General features: G+C 39.6%; 1 protein-coding gene across 2 annotated transcripts; it reads left to right on the forward strand.

The window, feature by feature from the left end:
• The first annotated feature begins 6,830 nt into the window (after positions 1-6,830).
• On the forward strand, positions 6,831-25,535 carry LOC104449197 (E3 ubiquitin-protein ligase UPL2). 2 transcript variants are annotated; one of them, XM_010063263.3, is made up of 17 exons: positions 6,831-7,058; positions 7,261-7,390; positions 11,537-11,632; positions 11,737-11,943; positions 12,058-18,607; positions 18,769-19,856; positions 19,928-20,233; positions 20,310-20,433; positions 21,131-21,390; positions 21,523-21,812; positions 22,258-23,380; positions 23,460-23,606; positions 23,705-23,785; positions 23,862-24,087; positions 24,217-24,356; positions 24,917-25,023; positions 25,198-25,535. In XM_010063263.3, the coding sequence occupies exons 2-17, from the start codon at positions 7,295-7,297 to the stop codon at positions 25,298-25,300; spliced, it is 10,944 nt and encodes a 3,647-aa protein (XP_010061565.2). In that variant the 5' UTR covers positions 6,831-7,058; positions 7,261-7,294; the 3' UTR covers positions 25,301-25,535. The 2 variants fall into 2 exon arrangements, with proteins under 2 accessions (XP_010061565.2, XP_018731421.2); XM_018875876.2 differs by having other exon boundaries at positions 6,832-7,058; positions 20,310-20,514.
• Positions 25,536-26,767: the final 1,232 nt, after the last annotated feature.

Here is a 26,767-nt window from a genome sequence, read left to right on the forward strand (position 1 = left end):
CTCAACTTTCTTTTTAAGACTTTTTTTGAAAGCCTGCCACGACTTTTTCTAAGACAACAAAAAGTAAATGTTCATACGCGTATTAAATGATAAATCATAAAGGTGCGGAACATCCTCCAACTTTCGGAATAAAAATGCCACAAGCGCCTTTACTTTTTCACGACGCTAATTTAAGTGTCAAAACTTGAGTGCCATAACTTTTTTTAAAAAAATGTCAATTTAAATGTCACAATTTTCAATTAATCATTTGAAATATTAAAGATTCAGTTTACTTTCAAAGATTAGGATTGTCCATTTACAATTATACTATTTTTTTTTTAGGAAAAATCTGCTTTTCATCCCTATAACTTTGAATTTGCTTTATCAGATAAAAAGGCTAGCCAAATAAAAAATTTAGGATATTTAAATGCTTTTTCTGTTCATAATCACGATGTAAATATAGCGAAATAATCGTCTGGCAAAGCTTCTTGCCAAATAGATAGGAGTGTCTCGTTGCGTTTCACCTTTTGATTCTATTTTTCACTATTATTATTTTATAGCAGTTCTATAATACCGTATGTCGACAATTTAAACTACACATAATGTTTAAGTAAATAAAATAATGTGAAATGGTTTTTCAAGCTTCGCCCGCTTAGATATTGCCAAGAAAAATTCAAATGAAAGACTAACGTTTTTAAAGCCACAATAAAGGCTACAAGGTGGAAAAGGATTTCGTAATAAAATCCTCATATACGTAGAAATCATACATATACGAGAAAATAGAAAAATATATTGATTTTATTGCTGGCGAAGTCGGAGTCACAATGGGGGATTCGAATCTCTATTTTCTCAGGAGTTGGGGTGAGGACGACTTGTTTCAAATGTGAGTTTGGACTCCCATGCCTTTAAAGAAGTATGACAAAAATCTTAGAGTGAGAGTTATAATAGAAGTAAAGTAGGATCAACAAAAAAAAAAAGGTCAGAGTCATAGTGGCACCCCTCATCAATTGCAATCTCTCTCTGGTTCCAATTTTGCATTTTTTTTTAGTGTGTGTCAGCTCTTTTTATTCTTTTTAATCGTTTATTGGGGGAAACCTAGAACTATAAAAACTAAACTATTCTAACAGAGTTACACATAAAATCGAAATCAATGTCGATTTCACTTACATTATAACTTTTCCTTAATCTAATTGATGGCTGTATAAGAAATTATGCCCTTCTTTCGCTCCTCCATCTATGCATTTCATCGCTCCACCGAAAATTCTCATCGCCTCTACCGTACTCCAAATTGGTAGTTTTCGCAACGTGGGAAACATTCATGACCCCCGCTCTCTCTTTCTCTTGCTAGTTCTTTCTCTATTATTTCACATTTCAACCATTCACGTAAGCATTCTTTTATTTTGACACACATGATAGTTGTATAACCTTATGCGAAAGTTAAACCCTAATTCAAAGAAAGGTAAAGAAAAGAAAAAGTTGGAAGAGTGAAAAAAAATGAGAAAAAAAAAATAAAAGGGAAAAAAGAAGAAGAGAATCTTCTTACTTTTGGCCGTGAAAGTAAAAAGGGCATTGAAAACAAGACCTTCTCAAGGGGGTTATCAAGAGCCGGACAAGTAAACACTGGACCCCAACAAATTATTACCAGACCTTCTTAAGGAAGTCATCCAGCCACTCAGCTAGGAAATCTGTGGATTCCATCGATGCATCGACACTTTTCTTGGGCTACTCACAAAGTTGGTTCATCTAATATTGTCACTCTTTGATTTTGATCCCATACTTTATTTCGCGATGGACTTTAATGCGAAAACTGATCCTTCATCGCTATGACATGACACATTCTATATTCTTTCCAAACATCCACAGAGCCAACTAAGCACCAAAGATGAACATGTGACCCCAATGTAGTAAGGACAAATAAAAAGTCGAGGGAAATTACAAAACTGGTCCTTGTACTCTGCTTCGGTTCAATTTGAATTCTTGAACTAATTTTCGGTTTTGATTTCAGGACACATTTTTTGCCATCCAATTGCAAGCAAAATAATGTTTACTAAGTGCCAAAGATTAATATATGGCGCTGAGATGTTATTGTTAGTGCAAAAATTGAAGTGACTCTTCCTAAATGATCACAACATCAGCATTATTTTCGAGAGATTTGGCCCATATAATTGGAGAGGCATTACAACTCTAGGCCCTCCAGTATGGTTGGTTCATCATAAAAGGGCAATAGCTAGGACAATTGCACTGGTGGCTAGCAGAAGCAAGGTTGCTAAATACCTATAAGGAAAGTTGGGTCAAAATTGTTGGGGAAACATCTTTAGGAATTTTGATGATTCCAAAATTATCACCGGTATAATATTTATTATGATAAGTGCATATGTTCATGATGTTTTCATAAGGATAGCAATGATATTCATGACGACTTTAAAGCCCAGCTTGTACCAACACTAATGATGAAGATCTTGATAAAACCTAAAGTAAGCAATGTGGTGAATCCATCGTCATTAGCTTTTCATCACAAGACTTCTTGTAGCTGAGTTGCTCGGTAAGTTCAATAGAAAAAGAGATTGCAAATTGTCTTTATACGACCTGTCTGTAAACGACATTGACTGACTGTTATAATTGGCTCGTGATGATGTTGACATCAAACACGAGAATATCAAGTCATTGACGATGCTAGTGTAAAGTAATGTATACTAGAGGATGCTCTTGGAGACTTAAATATAGCCTTTGGCAACTGAATAGTGCACTAGAAGTATCGGAAATTGTTAGAGAACCGAAAACAGCTTTTGTTGGTACTATCAGAGCAACTGGCAATGTAATAGCAAAGGCGGAATCTACTTCGGGAAACCTTGCTAACATTCAGAAAAAAAAGAAAAGAAATGCGTCGATAGTCTAGCTTTAGAACAGCAACTTGCAAAGAATCCAAACGGCACAAAATCTATTTCAGGAAACCTTGCTAATGTTCACAAAGCAAAAAAAAAAAAAAAGGAATGTATGGATAGTCTAATTTCAGAACAGCAACTTGCAAAGAATCCTAATGGCTCCTTGCTTCTAGGGACTATCTCTAATGGGAAGATTGAAGATGTTTATATAAAAGAAGACCATTGAAGCCAAAAGGATTGGACAAATTTTTTTAAACAAGCTGAAAGTGTTCAATGCTGCATTCCAATCATATATAGTTTATAGAGTAGATATAGGCTTGGCGATAAAACCAAATCATTATAAGTTGCTACGTGATTGTTTTTTTTTTATCTGACTTACTGCACATCAACTTCACCACATCTCATTAATATATGCTTCTTATGGTTTTCGTATATTGATTGATGATTTCTGCGCAATTTTCAACTTTTGTAAAAATAATCTATTTATCCCTTCTACATTGCTTAATTAGCCCCGATAAGAATCACAACTTTAAAGTTTCCTTGCATGTGTTCATACATATGAAATCGTTTAAATTTTTTCGAACTAGCTTATGTATATTGCTTAATGATTTTTTTCCACATGTGGACACAAACATCTTAGAATCAATATAAAAATTCAAAGGATAAGTACAACAAAAATCCTAAAATTTGTCATAAAAATAGAATCGAGCCTTAAAACTTATTTGATTAATAGGAAATGCTGACATAACATCATTAATATTTTTTCGAGTATTAATGATGCTAGTGCCAAGCGAGTGCCACATCAGAAAAACATTAAAAATGAAAATGAAAACAAAAAAAGAACTTGGAACTAGGAGGGAGAGAGGTATTGTAGATAGTGTTTAAGGGGCACCATCGCCTTTATAACTTTAACGGCAAGGGTTGTGCGGGCCAGGCGACCCTTGTGTGGATACCACGAATACTCATTGGCAAAGACTTTTAACACCGAGTTGCAAAACCCTACCGGATCAAATTGAACCAAAATGTCTAGATTCGAGCATGGCTGGGGCGAGTGTTCTACATGAAATTCTCTAATCCCATGGCAACATCCACGTGAATGTTGGCCGGCGCTTGCCAATGGCCGGCAAAGTCGGAACGGTGGTGGCTCCCCTCAAACACTCCTGACCATATGCACTCTCTCTCTCTCTCTCTCCCTTCCCTCCTGTTCCAATTTTGTTATTCCTTTTCTTTTAATCTTTTTTGACATGGCGCTGCGTTAGCATCACTTATCCTAAAAAAGACATTAATAATGTCATGTGGCATTTTTTATCAATCAAATTTGATGGAGCTGACGAAAGTACTTGATTGCATTTTTACTAGATAAATTTTAGGACTCAATTATACTTTCGTGATAATTTTTTAAATTTTGAATGCACCGACTGTAAATTAAAATTAATGATGAAAGTAATATGCGAAACTTTATCCACAATTTTGACTAGCGAGCAGTGCGTGCCGGACCACGAGTTACTAAAACAATAGGGACAAATAAAAGTCTGAAAAACAATGTCGATTGGTGCAACATTTCCAATCCATTTTCATTTTTTACAAAAATCTAAAAGATCGAGGAGTGGGGCGAGCATTCAATGAGCCCTCAAATTGCGTGGCTGTTACAATCTCATTTTAAAAACTCAGGTCTAGGTCTACTGGATTCCTTAACCTAGTCTGGGAACTACCAGAATTGGACGAAATAAATTGAGGAACTTTCATTATTATTAATACTTATACTTTGATTAAACTTGCCTTATTGTTTATTTTCCCTTTTAGATTTAAGTGGCCATGTGGTTTCCAAACCAGCTTTCACGTATTTTGACCGGTCCATATTTTTGGCCAATATTAAGGTAACTTTTCTTCACATCAACCTGGGGCATTAATTGACCCAAAAAAAAAAAAAAACCTGGGGCATTAAAGAATTTACTCGTTTAATGCTTCCGACAAGATTTGAACCAAGACTACAAGGAGAGAAATAAACTCTCTAAGTCGTTCCAGCTACACTCTTCTTGCAACCCTAGTCAATACCTTGCTAACTTGCCTCCTTGCTATTATATAAAACGAAGAAGATGATTCACTAATTTCAATTTTAAAATTTGAATCTTTTGTAATTTAAAGTAATATTTTAAAAAGTTCAAATTTTGAAATATTTCTCTCTTTCCACGCAAGATCATCCTCTTTTCATCTGTTGCTCTTATTAGTGATATTTGTAACAGACAAAACGCATTTGAAATAAATTCTTTAGTTACTAAAATATTTGTAACAGACAAAGTGTATTTCAAATTACTTTAGTTACTAAAATATAAAAATAAATTCTAAATACTTCGAAGTATTCACTATCAAGGGACGACACAATGTGAAAGCGAGAATTCTAAAAATTAAAACTCAAGGAGTCGCCTGCCCATCGACATGCCCGTAAGCATTGCGAAATAGTAAAACTAGATGCATTTAATTTCCTATTTTTAAACTTTCATTTGTCAATTTATGACGCGCGCGCACATATATATATATATATATATATATATATATATAGGGATATGCAAAAGAATCATGAATCATTCTGAAATGGACTAGATTGGCCTAGAATTGATGATTTATGTGGGGACTGGTCCAATTCTTGGTTCCAATTTGCTAGAACTTATAAGTATTAGTCCGATTTTCAATTATAGATGTGGAACAGCTCACCTAACCACTTAGACCGAACTGGTACACACATGTGTATATATATATAATTTATGTTTGAACTTTTTAGACTTAAACCTTAAAATCCTCTTCGTTTCTCGCCTCACTCATCTTGCGTCCTCACCTCCCTCTCTCACTCTCAATGACTTTGGCCTTGTCGATCTCTCATTCACTTTTTCTCTTGATCACCTCTGGCTTCATCACTTTCGCTCTTGGTCACCTCTAGCTTCTGACCTCATCACTTACTCTCAAATTTCACATCTCTTCAGAAGTGGGGACATTTTAACCGATTAGTTTTAATATTTTGAAATCAGCTTTTAGTGGTCAAATCCAGGTTCTAAGGTGGGAATCTCCCACCCTCGAACCGATCACCATAATAAAAACTCCTAGGCATATTTGCTAGCTTTTGTTTGCAAGCACTATTATTTTTTTAGAACTAGAAAACAAAACCCTAAAAGATTATTTGACCCAATCCGGAAGTAAGCATCTGATTTATACCTATGCCGGTATCACCTTTTAAACTTATGATGTAGGTAACCACCTTCCACTCCCTCCATTTTGAACTCATCTTTATCTTTATGTAGAACTTTGCTATTCTTTTTCCTAAAAGTCATATCATCTCTCTCCATCATCCATCGTTCTTAGCATCAAGAGCAAAATCTTCTCTTTTTTTTCTTCCCAATGTGGGATTATTATTGCGCTATCAAGTGACAAGAATAATAGCGATCATTGAAATAAAAGGAAATCGTGCACGCAACATGAATCTAAATGTCAATTAAAAGATTATTTCGAAACCGCTCGACTATAATTTTTCGTTGTTACTAATTCGCGACACAAATATCGTTTTGTGCCGCCCAGACGCCGAAGGGAAAAGATGTCCCTCGTAAGCTTTCCGATGTGACAATCGACATTCATGCCCGGATATAGCCAATAGAGGTGCTTGAATAAGCACACGACGCATGATTAGGCGAGCAAATGCCGGCACTATCCTCCATGCGCAAAGCGTTCCCCCCAATCATAAATTAGCAGCACCTTCTTTGATGGAGGAGCAAAAGGGAAGAAAATTCAAACGTGGAAAAGGGGAGACCGACTTCTCTTCCTTATCGAAACCGACTTTGCTTTCCGTGGGGGAAAAGAAGATGGGGGGGATCCGACCCGGCTGCATCCCCCTCTCGGCCCGAGCGAAAAGGGGGCCAAAAAAAAGAAAAAAAAGAAAAAAGAAGCCAATATTATAAAAACCAAAGGCGAAGGAGGAGGGAGGGGACGGCGACGACTCCCACCCATCGCCTCGCCTCTCCTCTCCTCTCTTCTCTTCCCCCTTTCTCCCTTCACACTCGACACCAAAACGCAACCTCCAAAGTCTCTCTCTCCCTTTCTCTCTCTTCGCTCTGGGGTTTCGCTGCTTTCTCTCTCTTCGCTCTTCTGGTGTGCACAGTCGAAGCTTCGGATGTGCGCGCATCCGCTTCCTCCTCCTCTCTCCTCTCTCAGGTTCCGCTTCTCTCTCTCTCTCTCTCTCTCTCTTGTTTCTCTCTCTAGGCGTGGTCTGATCTGTGCGGGGTTCGGGCGGCGCCGATTTTAGGGATTCGGTGGCGGCAGCCGTCCCCGATCGCCGCCGCTATTTGGGGATTCTCGCGGTCGTAGGCGCTGACTCCTTTTTTTTCTCCTTTTTTTTTTCGGTTCGGGTTTGCAGCTAGCTGCGAGTAAGGGGCTCGGGGCGAGGCGAGATGGCGTCCCTGAGATCGAGCCTGCCGTCGAGGCTCCGCCAGCTCTTGTCCGGCGAGACCGCCATCGGTCCCTCCGTCAGGATGGATTCCGACACTGTGAGTCGCTTTCTTTTTCGAATCGCCCTTTTTTTTTTTTTTTTTTTTTTTTTTTTTTTTTTTTGGGGGGTTTGTCCTATGCGAGCGTGAGCGGAGGCGAGGTTGTTTGGGCTTTTGCTTGCTTGCGTAAGGGCGTCTGTGTCCGCCCTTTCGAATTCGTCCGTGTTGTTCCGTGTTCCCCGCGCGCCGGGTGGGGGTGGGGTTCCGGCTGAGTTCCTTACGTTATGTATTGTTGATCAGTTGGGATAGGGTGGTCTCTGATTGTCCCCTATCTGCAGCCTGTGGGCTCTGTGAGTCATTTTCTTTTGGCTGGTATTGGTGCTTCATTTTGTTTATTTGAGGTTCTTGTAGGGTTCTAGCTTTGGCTCTGTGGTCATGTCGTCGTTTTTCCTGACGGCACATATAGAAATGAAACATTTCTGGGTGTGGAGAAGGCCCTTGGAAAGTCATTCAATGGAGGAGTTACTTTTCTGTTGGGCACCCTATTCACAAAAGTTGCACTTTCGCCAGTATCACTCGTGCAAATATAAAAAGCTTCTTCCAGAAAGCCCATTTTTTGACCATTTTTGCGTTCTAGATCCTACACTATTTTCCAAAACTTCAAAACAAGCAAAATCTGTTTGAATAGAAAATACTGGGTGTCGAGATGAGTTTTTAGAACTTTTTTTTATCTTCAACTCCAATTAAACGAGAGCTAACATTAGTAGAAAATATAATTATAACAAAAATAAAAATTTTGAACACGTACCAGAAAGTGAATAAAATTTTTGTTGAAAAGATTTCTTGAGATTTAGGGCATGAAAACTTGTGATTTGTACTTTGCTGTATAGGTCTCCAAAGGGTATTTTGGCTTCAATATAGTTTTGGTGTTTTGCTGTATTTTATGGTTGAACCACAGCTGTATCTAATGTTATTCATCGAATGTGGTGATTAATTTGGCTGGGTGAAGTAATAGGCAGATCTTATGTATGCAGTAGAATAAAGACTTTTTAATGATTTATTTTGCCTAAAATGGAAGTCATTTCTAGTAATCCTTATTTTAAAATTTTTGAGGTTGATAAATAAGGCCTGTGAGCAATTTTTTGGAGCAGACCGTCATGGACTAATCCTCGCAATCTATCCATATTTTCTTTTCCAATGAGTAGTGTATCATTGGACTCCATCTGGATGACTTTGTAGGTGATTCATTTGTTTTTTCGTTCATGCTAGACCAAAGAGAATTCTTGTGTAACCCAAGAACCAAACTTCAGCAGGATTGCATATACTGATTTCTTGATCATTTTTAGTACTGGTGGCAATTAAAGCCGGTTGCACTTAGAATAGGTTTACATAGGTTGTGTAATTGTTATTATTTTTTCCCATTTGAGGCATATGGGCATAAGATTGAGGGTATGTGTCTATTCCGTGAGTGCAGGTACATGTCCCATGCCTGCTTATGAGCTGTCATTTTTTCATCAAGTTATGTGGCCTCTATGGTGTATCACATAGATTATATGCACTAAGGAGATATCTGAAGTGAATAGGAGAAAGCAATGGATAGCTAGACATCTAAAAATTTGCTCATGTCCAGCAAATTACACTTTTATGCATTCACACTCTGTGAAGCACCGACCAGAACCCATTCCTAAACTGTTAAAAATAAAACTAAATATGAGGGGTCCAGGACTTAATTTCTGCTTATTGAATGTTAATCTATCATCTCTATTGAAAATCCATTGAAATTTAGCTGTAGGTCTATGGTAATTCAAGGCCATGCAGTATGGTTTCTTTCATATGTTTCAGGTCATATTCTAGTTCATCTTGCACCGTAGTTGATTGACGTACATTGGTTTAGACGTGCTAGATCTCTTATTATATTTGTGATCAATGCATTTATCGCTTCATATTGTCTCCTACTCTGGACATACTGCAGGTGCCTTTTTCAATATTTTTCCAGGCCATGTAGTATGGTTTCTTTCATATGTTTTAGGTCATATTCTAGTTCATCTTGCACCATAGTTGATTGACCTACATTGGTTTAGACGTGCTGGATCTCTTGTTATTTATGTGATCAATGCATTTATCGCTTCGTTTTATCTCCTACTCTGGACATACTGCATTAGTGCCTTTTTCAATATTGTTCCTTGTAGATAACTCAGCATCTTTCATGGGCTATGAATTGTGTTTGCGAGAATAAGAAATTTCTTCATTCTCATGTGATTGCCAGTATGGAGTGCTGACTGGTGATGGACCACTGCCTTGCTTACCTCACTAATGATTTGAAATTTTATCAAACATCATAAAATTTGGATAACAGTGAGTTAATTGAACTCGTATGAGGATGAGTTTAGATTATCAACATATGCCCCTTTCTGAGAAGCAAAGCCAAATACGTGGATTCGGTGCTGTTTGATGTGTGCTTGCTTAGATTTATTTTCTTGTCGATTATTTCTCTACCTTCTTTTGTTACACTGGCTTAGCAAATATGCACCGTTTTCCACACAAGAAGTAATGCAATACTTAGTTTTTTATTCGTCTTGCTAGCCTGTACTCCAGTTAGGGTCACCTTTTCTATGGTTGCTTTCTAGCCAATAAATATTACAGCAGATGCTTGGTTGTCTTTCTAGCTTCTATTTCTAGCGATGGGTGGCATTACTATTTGTTTTTACCTAGGCAATTTGTTGAATTGTATTAGTAGGGTCCTTGTGGGGTTACTACTATTCAATGGTTCTATCATTAATATCTAGATGCAAGTAGACCTTAACAACTCTCTGTTGTTTGTAGGAAATCTATATTAGAGTTGTTGGAGTGAACATTTCATATAGAAGAAAATTTCAAATTGCCGAATCTGTTTTGCAAGCATGGTTGTTAGGATCGCGTTTTTGGAATGTAGGATTGTTTATCATATGACTTAAAAACCTGTGAATGATTCAGATCATAAGAAAATCATAGTCTGCTGGTATTGGGGTGGGATCATGATACAGATCTTAATAATCAAGTAGGATCACGATCCCATCTACAATTCCACCGATCCAGCTTTATAGGGCAATTCTGCCTTTCAGCAGGAGTGCCACTTTCTTCAGTCTTGAGGCAATGATGAGATGGGTCATCGACCACCTCTGTCTCTCCGAACTGTACTGTCCACTGGAGACAAGAGAGAAGAAGCTTCTGTCCTTATGCAACTAGATGAGAGTGATTACCTCTGGAACATTCTTAAGAAATTGTCACCAGATTTGGCTTGGCCAAGTAGTGCGGTTTTTTTGGGTGTGTACTGATTGGAATGTCAGCTAAACTCTAAAGAGCTGAAAACCCTAGAATAGCGAGTGAAAGTGAGGTTCGTTATGGACTATGGGAAAGTAAATCAGAGATTGTGGGTCCGACATTGATGTAAAAGATTTTTAATCCTGTGAGATAAAGAAAGAGAAGGTATTTGTCTCACAAGAGAGGAGGAATACATGATTTGAAATTTGGAAAAACTAGGACAAGGAGATTTTATGCTGTTACATTTTCTTGATTATTATTATTATTTTTTTAACCGAGTGCTTTGCTTGTTATTTGAAAATTGGCAAGCAAGAATTTAAACCTAAGTGTCTCTTGCATGAGGGACTCTACCCTTGAGCTTCCCTGTTTTTAAGGTTAATGTGCATCTTATTGCACTTATTTAAGTAAGAATTGCATATTTTAGGATCAATTCAACAAATTTGTAGGATCTTACGATCTGCCATCCTATCCTATGATTTGATCCTCGAATATCTCCAAGTGATCCTAGATAGGATCCCAGACCTGACAACGTTGTTCGCAAGTTCCTTTGTGATTACTTGCAGGAGAATCTTAATGAATCCTGCATTAACTAATGGATGAGTTAGAACTTGGCTTGCATAGAAGAGACAAGTGGGGAAGGATGCGATTAGATATGTTGGAACGGATGACTTGAATATGCTGAAAGTTATCTTTTCAAATTTATGACTCACTGCTTGTGTGTGTGTGTGTGTGGGGGGTGCTTTATTGAATTAGGCACCTATTATGCTATTTTTTTCTTGCTACCTTGCCCTTTTCCTCTTCAATTTCATGATTTTCCCACTAAACATTTGCCCAATGGAGAGGAAAGTATTGCTTTCATTCTTCTTGCTGTAGTATATATAATGGTATTACTTTTATGGCTTGCAGCCTCCCAAGGTCAAATCATTCATCGAGAAAGTTATCCAAAGTCCACTACAAGATATAGCAATTCCCCTTTCTGGTTTTAATTGGGAGTATGATAAGGTGATACCTGGTTTTTCTTTTTGCAGTAATCAAAACAATTTTTTTCTGCTTGCGGAATGATGTTTCCATGCTAACTATTGGGCTTTGCATTGATTTATTTGTAGGGAAATTTCCATCATTGGAGGCCACTGTTTCTTCATTTTGACACATATTTCAAGACTTATCTGTCATGTAGGAATGACCTCCTTTTGTCGGATAAGATTGGAGAGGACGAAAGTCCTTTTCCGAAACTTGCCGTTTTACAGATTCTGCGAGTGATGCAAATAATACTAGAGAACTGCCACAACAAAAGTTCATTTGAGGGACTAGAGGTAAGCAATCCTCAAATTTGATTATGTGACATGATTCTGTGTCGAGTTGTGATAATGTAACGTGAATGTCTGCTGCTGTTTTTTGGTAACATAACATGAGTCATATTTGTGCAGCACTTCAAGCTCCTACTCTCATCAACTGATCCTGAAATCCTGATAGCCACATTAGAGACTTTGTCCGCACTGGTAAAAATTAATCCATCTAAGCTCCATGGCAGTGGAAAGTCAGTTGGATGTGGCTCGGTAAATGGCTATCTCCTATCTCTGGCACAAGGATGGGGCAGCAAAGAAGAGGGCTTGGGTTTATATTCATGTGTTGTAGCAAATGAGAGATTGCAAGAGGAAGGGCTTTGTTTATTTCCATCAGAAGCGGATAATGAATATGACAAGTCTCAATATCGGCTGGGCTCCACCCTCTATTTTGAGCTAAATGGTGTCTATTCCCAAAGTGAGGGAACTAGTGGTCACTCACCCAATTCTAGTTCCAGAGTTGTGCATATTCCAGATCTTCATTTGAGAAAGGAGGATGATCTTGTTCTTATGAAACAATGCATTCAGCAGTACGATGTACCTCCCGATCTCCGATTTGCATTGCTTACTAGAATCAGATATGCTCATGCCTTCCGCTCTGCCAGAACATGCAGGCTATATAGTAGAATTTGCCTTCTAGCTTTCATTGTGGTAGTTCAATCTAATGATGCACATGATGAGCTCGCGTCATTCTTTGCTAATGAGCCAGAGTATACAAATGAGCTTATTAGGATTGTGCGTTCTGAAGAATCTATTCCTGGAACTATTAGAACGCTTGCAATGCTTGCTTTGGGAGCTCAGTTAGCTGCATACATATCATCTCATGAACGTGCACGGATTTTGAGTGGATCAAGTCTTAGTTTTACAGCAACCCACCGTACAATTCTCCTTAATGTGCTCCAGAAGGCTGTCTCATCTCTAAACGGCTCCAGTGATCCATCATCTCTTGCCTTTGTTGAAGCTCTTCTTCAGTTTTATATGCTCAACATAGTTTCATCCTCAACTCAAGGTAATAATATCAGAGGCTGGGGGATGCTTCCAACATTCTTACCCCTTCTAGAAGACTCCTATCCTAGCCATATGCATCTTGTCTGCTTAGCTGTGAAGACTATTCAAAAGCTCATGGACTATAGTAGTTCAGCGGTATCTCATTTCAGGGAACTAGGGGGAGTTGAGCTGTTAGTGCAGAGATTGCAACTGGAAGTTACTAGAGTAATTGGCTTAACGGGTGGAAATGATGAGTCTGTGGTTGTTGGTGAATGCTCAAGAAACAGCGATGATCTGTTGAACACTCAGAAAAGGCTCATCAAGGTTTTATTGAAGGCCCTTGGATCTGCTACATACTCACCTACAAACCCCAGCAGATCCCAAAACACACAGGACACTTCTCTTGCTGCCACACTTTCGCATATATTCGGAAATGTAGAAAAATTTGGTGGTGACATTTATCACTCAGCTGTGACGCTAATGAGTGAGATTATCCACAAAGATCCTACTTGCTTGTCCACTTTATTTGAAATGGGTCTCCCGAATTCATTTATAGATTCAGTTGTTGCTGGAGTTATACCATCTGCTAAGGCTCTCACATGTATTCCCAATGGTCTTGGCGCAATCTGTCTTAATACCAAAGGTGTTGATGCAGTTAAAGACACTAAAGCTCTACGTTTCCTGGTTGACATATTTACCAGTAAGAAATATGTTGTTGCTATGAATGAAGCCATTGTTCCTTTGGCAAATGCAGTGGAAGAGCTTTTGCGCCATGTATCATCATTGAGAAGTGATGGTGTTGACATAATCATTGAAATTGTCGATAAAATTTCCTCTTCGAGGGAGAGCTCTTGCATAGGAACTTCAGGAAAACTAAGTGGGACTGCTGCAATGGAAATGGATGCTGAGTACAAGGAAAATGATGGTGCTTGCTGTCTGGTTGGTTCGGTCGATTTGGCTGCTGAAGGCATCAGTGATGAGCAGTTCATCCAATTATGTGTCTTTCACTTGATGGTCTTGGTTCATAGAACAATGGAAAATTCTGAAACGTGCCGGTTATTTGTTGAGAAGTCTGGCATAGATGCGTTGTTGAAGCTTTTGTTACAGCCTAGCATTGCCCAGTCATCTGAGGGGATGTCCATTGCCTTGCATAGCACCATGGTTTTCAAGGGTTTTACTCAACATCATTCTGCTCCACTTGCTCGAGCCTTCTGTTCTGCTCTGAGGGAACATCTGAAGAAAGCTTTGGCTGGTTTTACTGCCTTTTCTGGATCTTTTTTGCTTGATCCCAGGATGAGCCTGGATGAGGGTGTATTTTCTTCACTTTCCCTTGTTGAGTTCCTTCTATTCCTTGCTGCCTCAAAAGACAACCGCTGGGTTACTGCATTGCTGACAGAATTTGCCAATGGCAGTAAAGATGTTCTGGAAGACATTGGATGTGTACACCGTGAAGTTATGTGGCAGATTTCTCTGCTTGAAGATGCCAAACTAGAAATGGAGGAAACTGCGGGAACTTCCACTGAGCCGCATCAATCAGAAATCAACTCGAATGAAACTGAAGAGCAGCGGTTTAATTCCTTTAGGCAGTTCCTTGATCCGTTGTTCAGGCGGAGGTCTTCAGGATGGAGCATGGAATCTCAGTTTTTTGACCTCATAAACTTGTATCGTGATCTTGGTCGTGCTACTAGTTTTCATCAAAGAATCAGCACTGACAGTCCTACAAGCCTGCGTACTGGATCTACCAGTCAGACACATCATTCTGATTCTTTGGATGCTGCTGGTAAAAAGGAGCTTGACAAACAAAGGTCCTACTATGCTTCTTGCTGTGACATGGTGAGGTCACTTTCCTTTCACATAACTCATCTGTTTCAAGAGTTGGGGAAGGTGATGTTACTTCCTTCCCGGCGACGGGAGGATACAGTGAATGTAACCCCGTCATCGAAGGTAGTGGCATCAACCTTTGCGTCAATTTCGTCTGATCATATGGCTTTTGGGAGACGTGAGAATCCCCCTGGATCAGAGGTTTCTGTATCAACCAAATGCCGCTACTTTGGTAAGGTCATTGATTTCATCGATGGGATTCTGATGGACAGGCAAGATTCTTGTAATCCAGTCCTACTAAACTGCTTGTATGGACATGAGGTGATTCAATCAGTCTTGACCACATTTGAGGCTACCAGCCAATTGCTCTTTGCTGTTAACAAGGCTCCTGCTTCTCCCATGGAGACCGATGATGGAAATGTAAAACAGGAAAAGGAAGATACAGAGAACTTATGGATCTATGGTCCTCTAGCTAGCTATGGTAAACTTATGGACCACCTAGTGACCTCATCGTCTATATTGTCTCCATTTACCAAACACTTGCTCACTCAACCTTTGACAAGTGGCAAAGTTGCTTTTCCACGGGATGCAGAGACTTTTGTAAAAGTGCTTCATTCTATGGTTCTGAAGGCTGTTCTTCCTGTATGGACTCACCCTCAGTTTACCGATTGCAGTAATGATTTTTTGGCAACTGTTATTTCTATCGTTAGACACATTTTTTCAGGGGTTGAAGTGAAAAGTGTAAATAGCAGTGTCAGTTCTCGTATTAGTGGTCCACCACCTAGTGAAAGCACCATCTCAACCATTGCGGAGATGGGATTTTCTCGGTCAAGGGCGGAAGAAGCTTTGAGGCAAGTGGGATCAAATAGCGTAGAGCTGGCAATGGATTGGTTATTTACTCATGCAGAGGAAACACATGAAGATGATGAACTTGCTCGTGCACTTGCCATGTCCCTGGGAAACTCTGAATCAGACAAGAAGGAAGATGCATCAAGTGATAGTGCACGGCAGCTTGAAGCAGAGACAGTTCATCTACCTGCTGTGGAGGAGTTGCTATCAACTTGTGTGAAGCTCCTTCAGACGAAAGAATCACTTGCTTTTCCAGTTCATGACTTGCTTATGACGATTTCTTCCCAGAATGAGGGGCAATACAGGTCTAGCATTGTCTCTTTTGTGATTGACCAGCTGAAGAATTGTGGTTCAGTCTCTGATAGTGGACAAAATACCCTCCTTTCTGCACTTTTCCATGTTCTTGCTCTGATTCTTCATGAGGATGTTGCAGCCCGGGAAATTGCCTTAACAAATGGGTTGGTAGAACTTGCATCAAATCTACTTTACACCTGGTGTTCTGTTCCTGAAGACAAGGAGAAACGTCAGGTTCCTAAGTGGGTAACAGCAGCTTTTCTTGCTGTTGATAGGCTGTTGCAGGTGGATAATAAGTTAAGTACGGAAATGTTGGATCAGTTAAAGAAGGATGATGTGAGCTTCCAGCAGGCATCTATCTCTATTGATGAGGATAAGAAAAGCAAATTGCCGCCTGAATTGGGATTATCAGCTAAGCATGTGGATGTCCATGAGCAGAAGAGACTGATTGAAATTGCTTGCAGTTACATTAGAAATCAGCTACCATCTGAAACGACGCATGCTGTTCTGCAGCTATGTGCCACTCTTACCAGAACCCATTCAGTTGCAGTGAACTTTCTGGATGCTGGGGGTTTGAACTTGCTCTTTTCTTTGCCTACACATAGTCTCTTCCCAGGCTTTGACAATGTTGCTGCCACGATCATCTGTCACGTGCTCGAAGATCCTCAAACGCTGCAGCAAGCAATGGAATCTGAGATAAGACACAGCCTTATGGCTGCTGCTAACAGGCATTCCAACGGAAGGGTCACTGCCCGCAACTTCCTACTAAATTTGACTTCTGTCATTTCGCGGGATCCAGTTGTTTTTATGCAGGCAGCTCAAGCTGTGTGCCAAGTTGAGATGGTAGGTGAAAGGCCATGCATTGTCTTGCTGAAGGATCGTGAAAAAGACAAGAGCAAAGACAAAGAAAGGGAGAAGGAGAAAGAGAAGCCACAAGCTAATGATGGGAAGCTCTCCTTGGGTAATGTGAATTCAGTGACTCAGGGTAATGGACTGGGCAAACTTCCTGATTCAAACTCTAAGAGTGCAAAGGCTCATCGCAGATATCCTCAGAGCTTCCTAAGCGTGATTGAACTTCTATTGGAGTTGATTTGTACTTTTGAACCTCCATCGCAAGATGAAGGGACCCAGGGTGCCCCATCATCAACTGATATGGATATTGATGTTGCGGCTGTGAAGGGTAAAGGGAAAGCTGTTGTCAATGCAGTGGACGAGTCTGAAGGTTCTAATGTGGAAGCATCAGTGTCGATTGCTAAAGTTGTGTTTGTTTTGAAGCTTATGACTGAGATTCTTTTGATGTATCCTACTTCTGTTCAAGTTCTGCTTCGAAAAGATGCTGATCTAAGCAGCTGCAGGGGTCCTCATCAGAAAGTTGGTGGTGGAGGAATATATAATCATGTTCTCCGCAAGTTCCTTCCATGTGCTAAAACCTCCAAGAAAGATAAGAAGATTGATGGAGATTGGAGGCATAAACTGTCATCCAGGGCCAGCCAGTTTTTGGTGGCATCTTGTGTTCGCTCTTTGGAGGCAAGAAGGAGGGTCTTTACAGAGATCACTTATATTTTCAATGAATTTGTTGATACATCTAAAGATTGTAGATCAACAGGCAGTGAGATGCAGGTTTTTGTTGATCTTCTTAATGATGTCCTGGCTGCGCGTTCACCTACCGGCTCTTATATTTCAGCGGAAGCCTCTGCTACTTTTGTTGATGTTGGTCTTGTCAAATCACTCACACAATTTCTCAAGGTTTTGGACCTAGATCATGCCGACTCCCCTAAAGTTGTCACAGGGCTTATAAAAGCTCTTGAGCTTGTAAGCAAGGAGCATGTTCATTCTGTTGATCCTACCACAGGGAAGGGTGAAAGTTCACCCAAAGCTTCTGATCCCAATCAATCTGGTCAAACAGATAACAATGGTGTGGCATCTGAGTCCATGGAAGCAGCATTTCAATCAAATCACGAGTCTCTGGCTGCGGAGAATGCTGATCATAGCAATACCCTGCAAACTTTTGGGGGTTCTGAGGCTGTGACAGATGATATGGAGCATGATCAGGATCTTGATGAAGGTTCTGCTCCCGGTAGTGAGGATGACTACATGCATGAATCTTCTGAAGAAGCTAGGGGTCTTGAAAATGGCATTGATACCGTTGGCATACGATTTGAAATCCAGCCTCACGTGCAAGAAAATATTGACGAAGATGATGACGATGACGACGACGATGAGGAGATGTCGGGTGATGAGGGGGATGAGGTTGATGAAGATGATGATGAGGACGATGAGGATCATAATGATCTGGAGGAAGATGAAGTACATCATCTTCCACACCCTGACACAGATCAAGATGAACATGATATGGATGATGATGATGATTTTGATGAGGAGGTCCTGGAAGAAGATGATGAAGATGATGAGGATGATGAAGATGGTGTTATACTTAGGCTTGAGGAAGGGATTAATGGAATTAACGTATTTGATCATATTGAGGTTCTTGGAAGAAATCATACTTTTCCCAATGAAACTCTGCACTTAATGCCAGTGGAAGTTTTTGGTTCCAGACGTCATGGGCGTACCACATCCATTTATAATCTTTTGGGTAGGAGTGGTAGCACTGCAGCTCCCTCCAGGCATCCTCTTTTAACTAGACCAACTTCCTCGGTTCACTTATCCTCTCAGAGACATTCAGGTGGGCAACCTTATTATAGCTTCTCAGTTTACTTTAAATTTTCTATTTTTTATTTTGATAAAACAGCTAGAGACTTCATTCCAGCTGTTGTTTATCTTTCATACAGTATCTTATTGGAAGTCTACATTATATGTCTCTGACAATTAACTATTGTTCCTCAGAAAGTGTGGCCGATATGGTTTTCTCTGAAAGGAACATTGAGGGTGCCTCGACGCGGCTGGATTCTGTTTTCCGGTCGCTGAGAAGTGGACGTCATGGACATCGTTTGAACCTCTGGGTTGATGAGAACCAGCAAACTAGTGGTTCGGGTGCAGCTATGATTCCACAAGGTCTAGAAGAGCTGCTTGTTTCCCAGTTGAGAAGGCCAACGGCTGAAAATCCCTCTGAGCAGAACACGGCTGCAGAGCTTCAACATGGAGGTGAAGTTACTCAGCAGCAGGAATCTGAAGGTGTCAGGCCAGAGATTGCTGTTGAAGGCAATGCTAATGATGAACATGGGGATGCACCCACAACTGAAATGACCGAAGGCTCTCAAAATGCTGATATGGTAAATGCACGTGGTGAATCGATGCAAGAACCTGATGCTTCTGCTACGCAGGCTCAGCCTGTTGAGATGCAGTTCGAACACAGTGATGCCACTGTACGAGATGTTGAAGCAGTAAGCCAGGAAAGTGGGGGAAGTGGTGCAACTCTCGGGGAAAGTCTTCGGAGTTTGGATGTTGAAATTGGAAGTGCAGATGGCCAGGATGATGGTGGTGAGAGGCAAGGTGGTGCCGATAGGATTGCTTTGGGTGATCCACTGGCTGCACGCTCTAGAAGAACCAATTTGTCAATTGGAAATTCTGCCACTGCATCAGCTAGAGAGACATCACTTGATCGTGTAACAGAAGTTCCAGAAAATAGCCAAGAGGCAGAGCATGATGGTCCATCGACAGAGCAACAGGTTAACAGCGATGCTGTTTCTGGTTCTATAGATCCTGCATTTTTGGATGCTCTTCCTGAGGAGCTGCGGGCTGAAGTTCTTTCAGCCCAGCAAGGCCAAGTTGCTCAACCTGCAAGTGCTGAACCACAGAATACAGGAGATATTGACCCAGAGTTTCTGGCAGCCCTTCCCCCAGACATTAGAGCAGAAGTTTTAGCACAACAGCAAGCGCAAAGGCTTCATCAATCTCAAGAACTGGAAGGTCAACCAGTTGAAATGGACACTGTATCAATTATTGCAACATTTCCATCGGATTTGCGGGAAGAGGTAAGTACAATCTGTGTTAGGGAACTTGTGCAGTTATATTCTATCTCGATTAATCTAATTGTTCTCTGCAGGTACTCCTTACGTCATCTGATGCTGTTCTTGCCAATCTCACTCCTGCGCTAGTTGCTGAGGCAAATATGTTGCGTGAGCGATTTGCTAATCGATACCATAATCGTACCCTCTTTGGTATGTATCCTAGAAGCCGTAGAGGTGAGTCATCTAGACGAACTGAAGGTTCGGGATCCAGCATTGAGAGAATTGGTGGAGGTCTTGGTTCCCGTCGGTCTTTGGGAGCAAAGCTCGTTGAAGCAGATGGAGCTCCTTTGGTTGATACTGAAGCTTTACAATCAATGATTCGCTTGCTTCGTGTTGTCCAGGTATGCTGTTTTCAATATAAGTTCGACTTGATATTGCCTAATATATGCTGATCTTCTGCATTTTTTTTTTTGGTAGCCTCTCTATAAGGGACAGCTCCAGCGGCTTCTCTTAAATCTATGTGCTCATAGTGATACCAGAACTGCGCTGGTGAAAATTCTCATGGGCATGCTGATGCTTGATACCAGGAGGCCCATTGATGGTCTGAATGCTGCTGAGCCATCATTTCGTCTTTATGCTTGTCAAAATAATGTGATGTATTCTCGTCCCCAGTCTTTAGATGGTAATAATTTTATGTTGAGGTTTTTGTGAGCAGGTCTTGGTCATGTCCTTTCTGGTGCTCTTAATTGATATGTTAATTGATCCATGGTGACAATGATTCGTTTGTTTCTTCTTTTTTCCGAACAATGTTCCTGATACTGACGTTCCTGTAGCTCTTGTTTTACTTTTGTGGTTCATATTGATTATGGAAGATATCTTAACAATCTGTATTTTAGGTTGCCCTGAGAAATTTGGCCTTATGCAATTTTGCTTTCATTTATTAATAGTCAGTTTTCTGAGGATATAACCATACATGAATTTATCTTGTGTGCTCTAAGATGTCATTAGTGCTAATTTGCATGATAAGTTTCTTTGCTTTTTTCTTACTCGTATTTAAGTTCTTTCCACCTCTATGCATTTGGACCTTGTTAATAAGCTTCTGGTGGGCCCTCTTTTGATTTTTCTCCTATTCAACAAATTGGAATTTATTTATTAGCAGATATTTTTCTTCCATTGGAAATCATTTCCATAGTTCTTTTAGTTGATTTGTAAGGTGCAATTGCTGTTGCTTCATTACCAATAGGAGTGATACCTCAATTATATTTTAAATTCATTCACGTGTGCCTTCATTGTTGTAGGAGTCCCTCCTTTGGTGTCCCGGCGAGTTCTTGAAACCATGACTTACTTGGCCCGCAATCATCCCTTTGTAGCAAAGATTTTGCTTCAGCTTAAATTGTCTCGTCAAGTCCAGCCTGAATGTTCTGATCAGTCACGTGGGAAAGCTGTAATGGTTATGGAAGAGGAGAGCCAGAATCAGGATGAGTGTTTGCCTATCGAGTTGCTATTGAGGCTTTTGAATCAACCTCTGTATCTGAGGAGCATAGCACATCTTGAACAGGTAGTCCATCTTATAGTTTTTTCTTTAAAAAAAAAAAAAAGAACAGAAAAGAAAAGAAAAAACACTAGTTCTTCTTATGTTTTCACGTTGCAACCTAAAGGATCTGACAATGTTCATTCTAATCCTGTACAGCTGTTAAGTTTATTGGAGGTGATTGTTGATAACGTTGAGAGAAAACAAAATTCACCTGAGAAGTCTGCGGTATCTGGCACAGTTTCATCCGTGCCTGAGGTTCCTACTTTGGATACCACACACACTGAACCTGTTGCAATGTCACCTGGAGTTGGTGTCGCATCTGTTAAAATTGACAGTGAGAAGCCTTCGACTTCTGCTGAAAAGGATGAAAATGATGCTCAATCTATACTTCCTAATTTGCCGCAAGCAGAACTTCGTCTTCTCTGCTCATTGCTCGCAAAAGAAGGGTATTGTTGAAACTACTTGTTTTTGCATTTATTTGCTTATTTTCTGTACTAATCTTTACCTAAATACATGACCAGTATGGTGCTCTGGATGTTGTCTTATCACCTCTCTCACTTGTATTCTTTTTCTGAAATCTTTCATATGGGATTTTGAACATTTTTGTTTTTCATTTTTATCTTCTCTTTTTTTTGTCTGCCTGCATTCTTTCCCCAGTGGAGGTCTGAAGGAGGGAGTCCATTAGTGTGTTGCACTATTTTCAGCTTTGGAGTCAATATAGGATGTTTAGATTTGTTTCTGAAATGTTATTTTAAACATCAAAGCCACATTCTCGCGTGGTGTCTATGGGTTACTATTATCCTTTCAAGCATATGCTTGATGAGTTAAAATCTCGTTTCAACGATCCTTTTAAACGGCTAAAATATAACTGTTTCTGTTTTCTGAATACAGGTTGTCAGATAATGCTTACGGTCTTGTAGCAGAGGTTGTGAAGAAATTAGTTGTTGCTGCTCCAACTCATTGTCATCTGTTTATAACTGAGTTGGCTAATGCTGTTCAAAGCTTGACCAAATCAGCAATGAATGAGCTACATGCGTTTGGCGAAGCAGTAAAAAAACTCCTCAGCATAACTTCTTCTGAAGGAGCTGCAATCTTAAGGGTCCTGCAGGCCTTAAGCTCCCTTGTGGCCACACTGAGAGATAAAGAGAAGGATCAACAGATTCAGACTGTTCCTGAGGAGTATGCCACTGCTCTTTCTCAAGTCTCAGACATTAATTCTGCTTTGGAGCCTTTGTGGCTAGAGTTAAGTGCTTGTATAAGCAAGATTGAGACTTATTCCGAATCTTCGCTGGATTCGCATGCTTCTGGAAAAATTTCGAAATCTGTACAATCAGGCATGACAACTCCTCTTCCTGCTGGGACTCAAAATATCTTGCCGTACATAGAATCTTTCTTCGTGGTGGCTGAAAAGCTGCATCCTGGACAGACTGGTCCTGGTCATGACTTGGGGATCGTTGCAGTTTCTGAGGTTGATGATGTTGGCACAAGTACTGGTCAGCAGAGAGTCCTGTGTACTTCTGGAAGAGCTGATGAAAAGAATGTTGCTTTTGTGAAATTTTCAGAGAGGCATAGGAAGCTATTGAATGCTTTCATCCGACAGAACCCTGGGTTGCTTGAGAAGTCCTTTTCTCTCTTGTTGAAAGTTCCTCGCTTCATTGATTTTGACAACAAACGAGCTCATTTCAGATCGAAGATAAAGCATCAGCACGACCATCATCATAGTCCTCTAAGAATTTCAGTTAGAAGAGCTTACATTCTTGAGGACTCATATAATCAATTGCGCTTGAGATCCACTCAGGATTTGAAGGGGAGATTGACTGTTCACTTCCAAGGAGAGGAAGGTATTGATGCAGGTGGACTTACAAGAGAGTGGTATCAGTTGCTGTCCAGGGTCATTTTTGACAAGGGGGCATTGCTGTTTACAACAGTTGGAAATGAATCGACGTTTCAGCCAAATCCTAATTCTGTTTACCAAACTGAGCATCTCTCATACTTCAAATTTATTGGCCGAGTTGTGAGTATTTAATGCACTCCCGTTGTGTTCGCTTGTGATTTAGCAAGTGTTTAATTTTCTCTGTTTCTTTTGCTTTTAGGTTGGCAAAGCACTCTTTGATGGGCAACTCTTGGATGTCCATTTTACTCGATCTTTTTATAAGCATATCTTGGGGGCAAAGGTTACCTATCATGACATTGAGGCAATTGATCCTGATTACTTTAAAAACCTAAAGTGGATGCTCGAGGTTGGGCACACTCTTCTTATCTTTGTTTGTGCTTCAATTATCAGGACTATTGTTGTTTTTCTCCCACTTTTTCTTATGTGATCATCCTTGTATTGCAGAATGACATAACTGATGTGCTGGACCTTACATTTAGCATTGATGCTGATGAGGAGAAGTTGATATTATATGAGAGAACTGAAGTAATGTCTCTTCCAGCCAACAGTTCATTAATTTATGGTTTTATGTACATCTCATTTCATGTTTTATTAAATGCAGGTGACTGATCATGAATTGATTCCAAATGGACGGAATATTAAAGTCACGGAGGAGAACAAGCACCAGTATGTTGATTTGCTTGCTGAGCATCGGTTAACGACTGCTATTCGTCCTCAAATTAATGCTTTTATGGAAGGCTTCAATGAATTGATTCCTAGGGATCTAATCTCTATATTTAATGACAAGGAATTGGAGTTACTGATAAGTGGGCTCCCTGATATTGACTGTATGTTTCCTCCAGAATGGACTTCTTTTCATCTTTCCTTTCTTACTGGCGTCATGTTTAACAAAATGTAGAATATTATAAATAAAATCTTTCATCAAGCGTTTTAACAGTTTGAATTGGTTGTTACAGTGGATGACTTGAGGGCAAATACTGAGTACTCAGGTTATAGTGCTGCATCTCCTGTGATTCAGTGGTTCTGGGAGGTTGTGCAAGGTTTTAGCAAGGAAGATAAGGCTCGGCTCTTGCAATTTGTTACTGGCACTTCGAAGGTACCTGTAGTGCTCTTATCTTATGAAGTTAGATGTTATTTTTCTTGGTTGGCATTATGGATGTTGTTTTTCTTAAGTCTGAATGGTTTATTGTTATATCTCCGTAGTGTTGGCTTCAAAATTCGCAGCTTTGGTATACTTATGTAGGATTATCATTCTAGGCTATTTCATCGGTGGCTTTAATTTTTCATGCTGTGAACAAAGTGTTCCTACAGTCAAAAGCTGTTTTTTAGGTGTATCTTGAGTGTATTAAGGGTAATGTGTGATAAGTCTTGAAGCAAATGTGGAATCAGCAGGAATTTACTTATTTGCATTGAAAAGCCTTATGGCTGTTGAGGCATGAGCGCAAACCCAGCAAACCACTTTTTCTTCTTGTGGAGGCTGGGGTTTACCTGAGGTCGTTCTCTACGTAGATATGTTACGTACTGTACTTTTTTTTTTTTCTCTTGGGAGAGTCAACCGATTAGGAGGCAAGAATGCTGACAGTAGCAAATCTACAGAAGCGAAGTTCCCTTTTTGGAAGTTCAACTGACTATAGGTATTCATTGTCACAATTGCAGGTACCGTTGGAGGGCTTTAGCGCTCTTCAAGGTATTTCTGGCTCTCAAAAGTTTCAGATCCACAAGGCTTATGGAAGCCCTGATCACTTGCCTTCAGCCCATACTTGGTAATTATTTGAGAACTTAGTGCTCTCTCTCTCTCTCTCTCTCTCTCTCTCTCTGCGTATGCATGCCTAATGCCTTGCTCTGGATTTGTGTGAGCACTTCGTAGGAACGGGTCCAGGTGACTTTCTCTCGGTAGCTAAAAGCTTTGCTTACATCATCTCTTTGATATTTTACAGCTTTAATCAGTTGGATTTACCGGAATATCCATCCAAAGAGCACCTGGAGGAGAGGCTGCTGCTTGCAATTCATGAAGCAAATGAAGGTTTTGGGTTTGGTTAAGACCCGTTCGGGGCTCAATTAGTCATGTAGATAAATGCCGCAGATCAAAAAACGATTGAAGGGAGAGAATTGAGCGGGTTGGAATTTGAGATGTTTGGTCATACATGTTTATATCACTGTACAGTTGTATAATTGCTGCTCAAAAGCATATGGCAATTTTTTTTTGCTTTGCCATCTCTTTCCTTGACATTTGCACTCCACAATTTGATTATATTTTAATTGTCAATTTCCTTTTTTTTTTTTTATAAATTTTTTGGCTTGATAATAATGATGCACTTACAATTCTAGTGCTTTTCCTAAAATTGGGATCAAGGCACCGCTAGATTCTTATTTTGTGAATATATGATGTAGCTTTTGACGTTTGTTTTTACCAATTGGGTCCTTGAAGTGTATTATTTTTTCGTTCACGTTCGTCCGTTAAATCTGTAAATGAACACCGCAGATTTACCGCATCAGCATAATGTTTCCGGTGTTTAATGGTCTATCAATGATGACATTGATTTGTAATCAAAGCATAGAAATTAAAATAACAGTAGGGAAAAATTACCATCATTCATGTCGGAGCGAACTTATGATTGATTTATGTCTTGGACATTTGGTAATTTATGTGAAGAGATGCCGGACATAAAAAAATTCTGGTAATTCATGTAAATCTTTTAACTTTAGAAAATAATCTGAGGAGAACTGTTTTATCAAAATTATGAGTTGGAAAGGGTGAAGGTTGGTGTTTATTGAAAATGCAAAACTTGCACATTGTTACGAAAATACAAGATTGTTTGCACTAGTCAAAGTAATAATGTTTTATTCCATCAGCTTGCGTTATTTTCTATTCACTTTTATATGAACTTCATATCCTCATACTCACTTGTATGGCTAAGTTGAATTTTGTAAGAGATTTTCTGAAATGAGTTTGAACCTTATTGGTAAATCTTTACTAATCAACATATATCAAATCTAAATAATAGTTATATAGAGTTTAAAAATCAAAGAACTCCGCTCAAAATAGAACTTAAATCACGGAATTATACATGAAGGCAAAGTCATTATAGATTTAACTTTAGAGAGGGATTTTAGATAAATATTTTAAACATCACTATTCTTACGTATTGGATCAAAAACAATTCTTGAATAGTTTTGATTTTCCAATGGATTTACAGGCATATCTTGTCTAGGTAAAATTTTGAAAATGATACATTTTCCCTATTGGGCCAGGTCATTTTGGGGCAAGCGGATTAATTATGATGGGTAAGTCGCCAATCTCTAAAACGGACTATGGAATGAATTTCTTTATTTTATTCCGATTTGACTTTGAAACTGAATTCTGTTCATTAAGTTTATTAAACTACCCAAATCTTAGAAAATTATTGGAAAAGAGCAACTACAAAAGAGAAAAAACAATAGTCAAGCAAACTGAGGTAAACTGAGGATAATAAAGGTATGCTTTTACTCTTTCTTTAATCTCATTAT

The sequence above is a fragment of the Eucalyptus grandis genome, chromosome 6 (genome assembly GCF_016545825.1).
Source record: "Eucalyptus grandis isolate ANBG69807.140 chromosome 6, ASM1654582v1, whole genome shotgun sequence".
NCBI lineage: Eukaryota > Viridiplantae > Streptophyta > Magnoliopsida > Myrtales > Myrtaceae > Eucalyptus > Eucalyptus grandis.

Excerpts from the sequence above, each read along its gene's own strand:
- LOC104449197 (XM_018875876.2), top strand. The coding sequence starts at position 7,295 with ATGGCGTCCCTGAGATCGAGCCTGCCGTCGAGGCTCCGCCAGCTCTTG. Across the intron at positions 20,515-21,130 it reads TCGTCCCCAGTCTTTAGATG|GAGTCCCTCCTTTGGTGTCC; the intron begins GTAATAATTTTA and ends TCATTGTTGTAG. Across the intron at positions 21,391-21,522 it reads GCATAGCACATCTTGAACAG|CTGTTAAGTTTATTGGAGGT; the intron begins GTAGTCCATCTT and ends AATCCTGTACAG.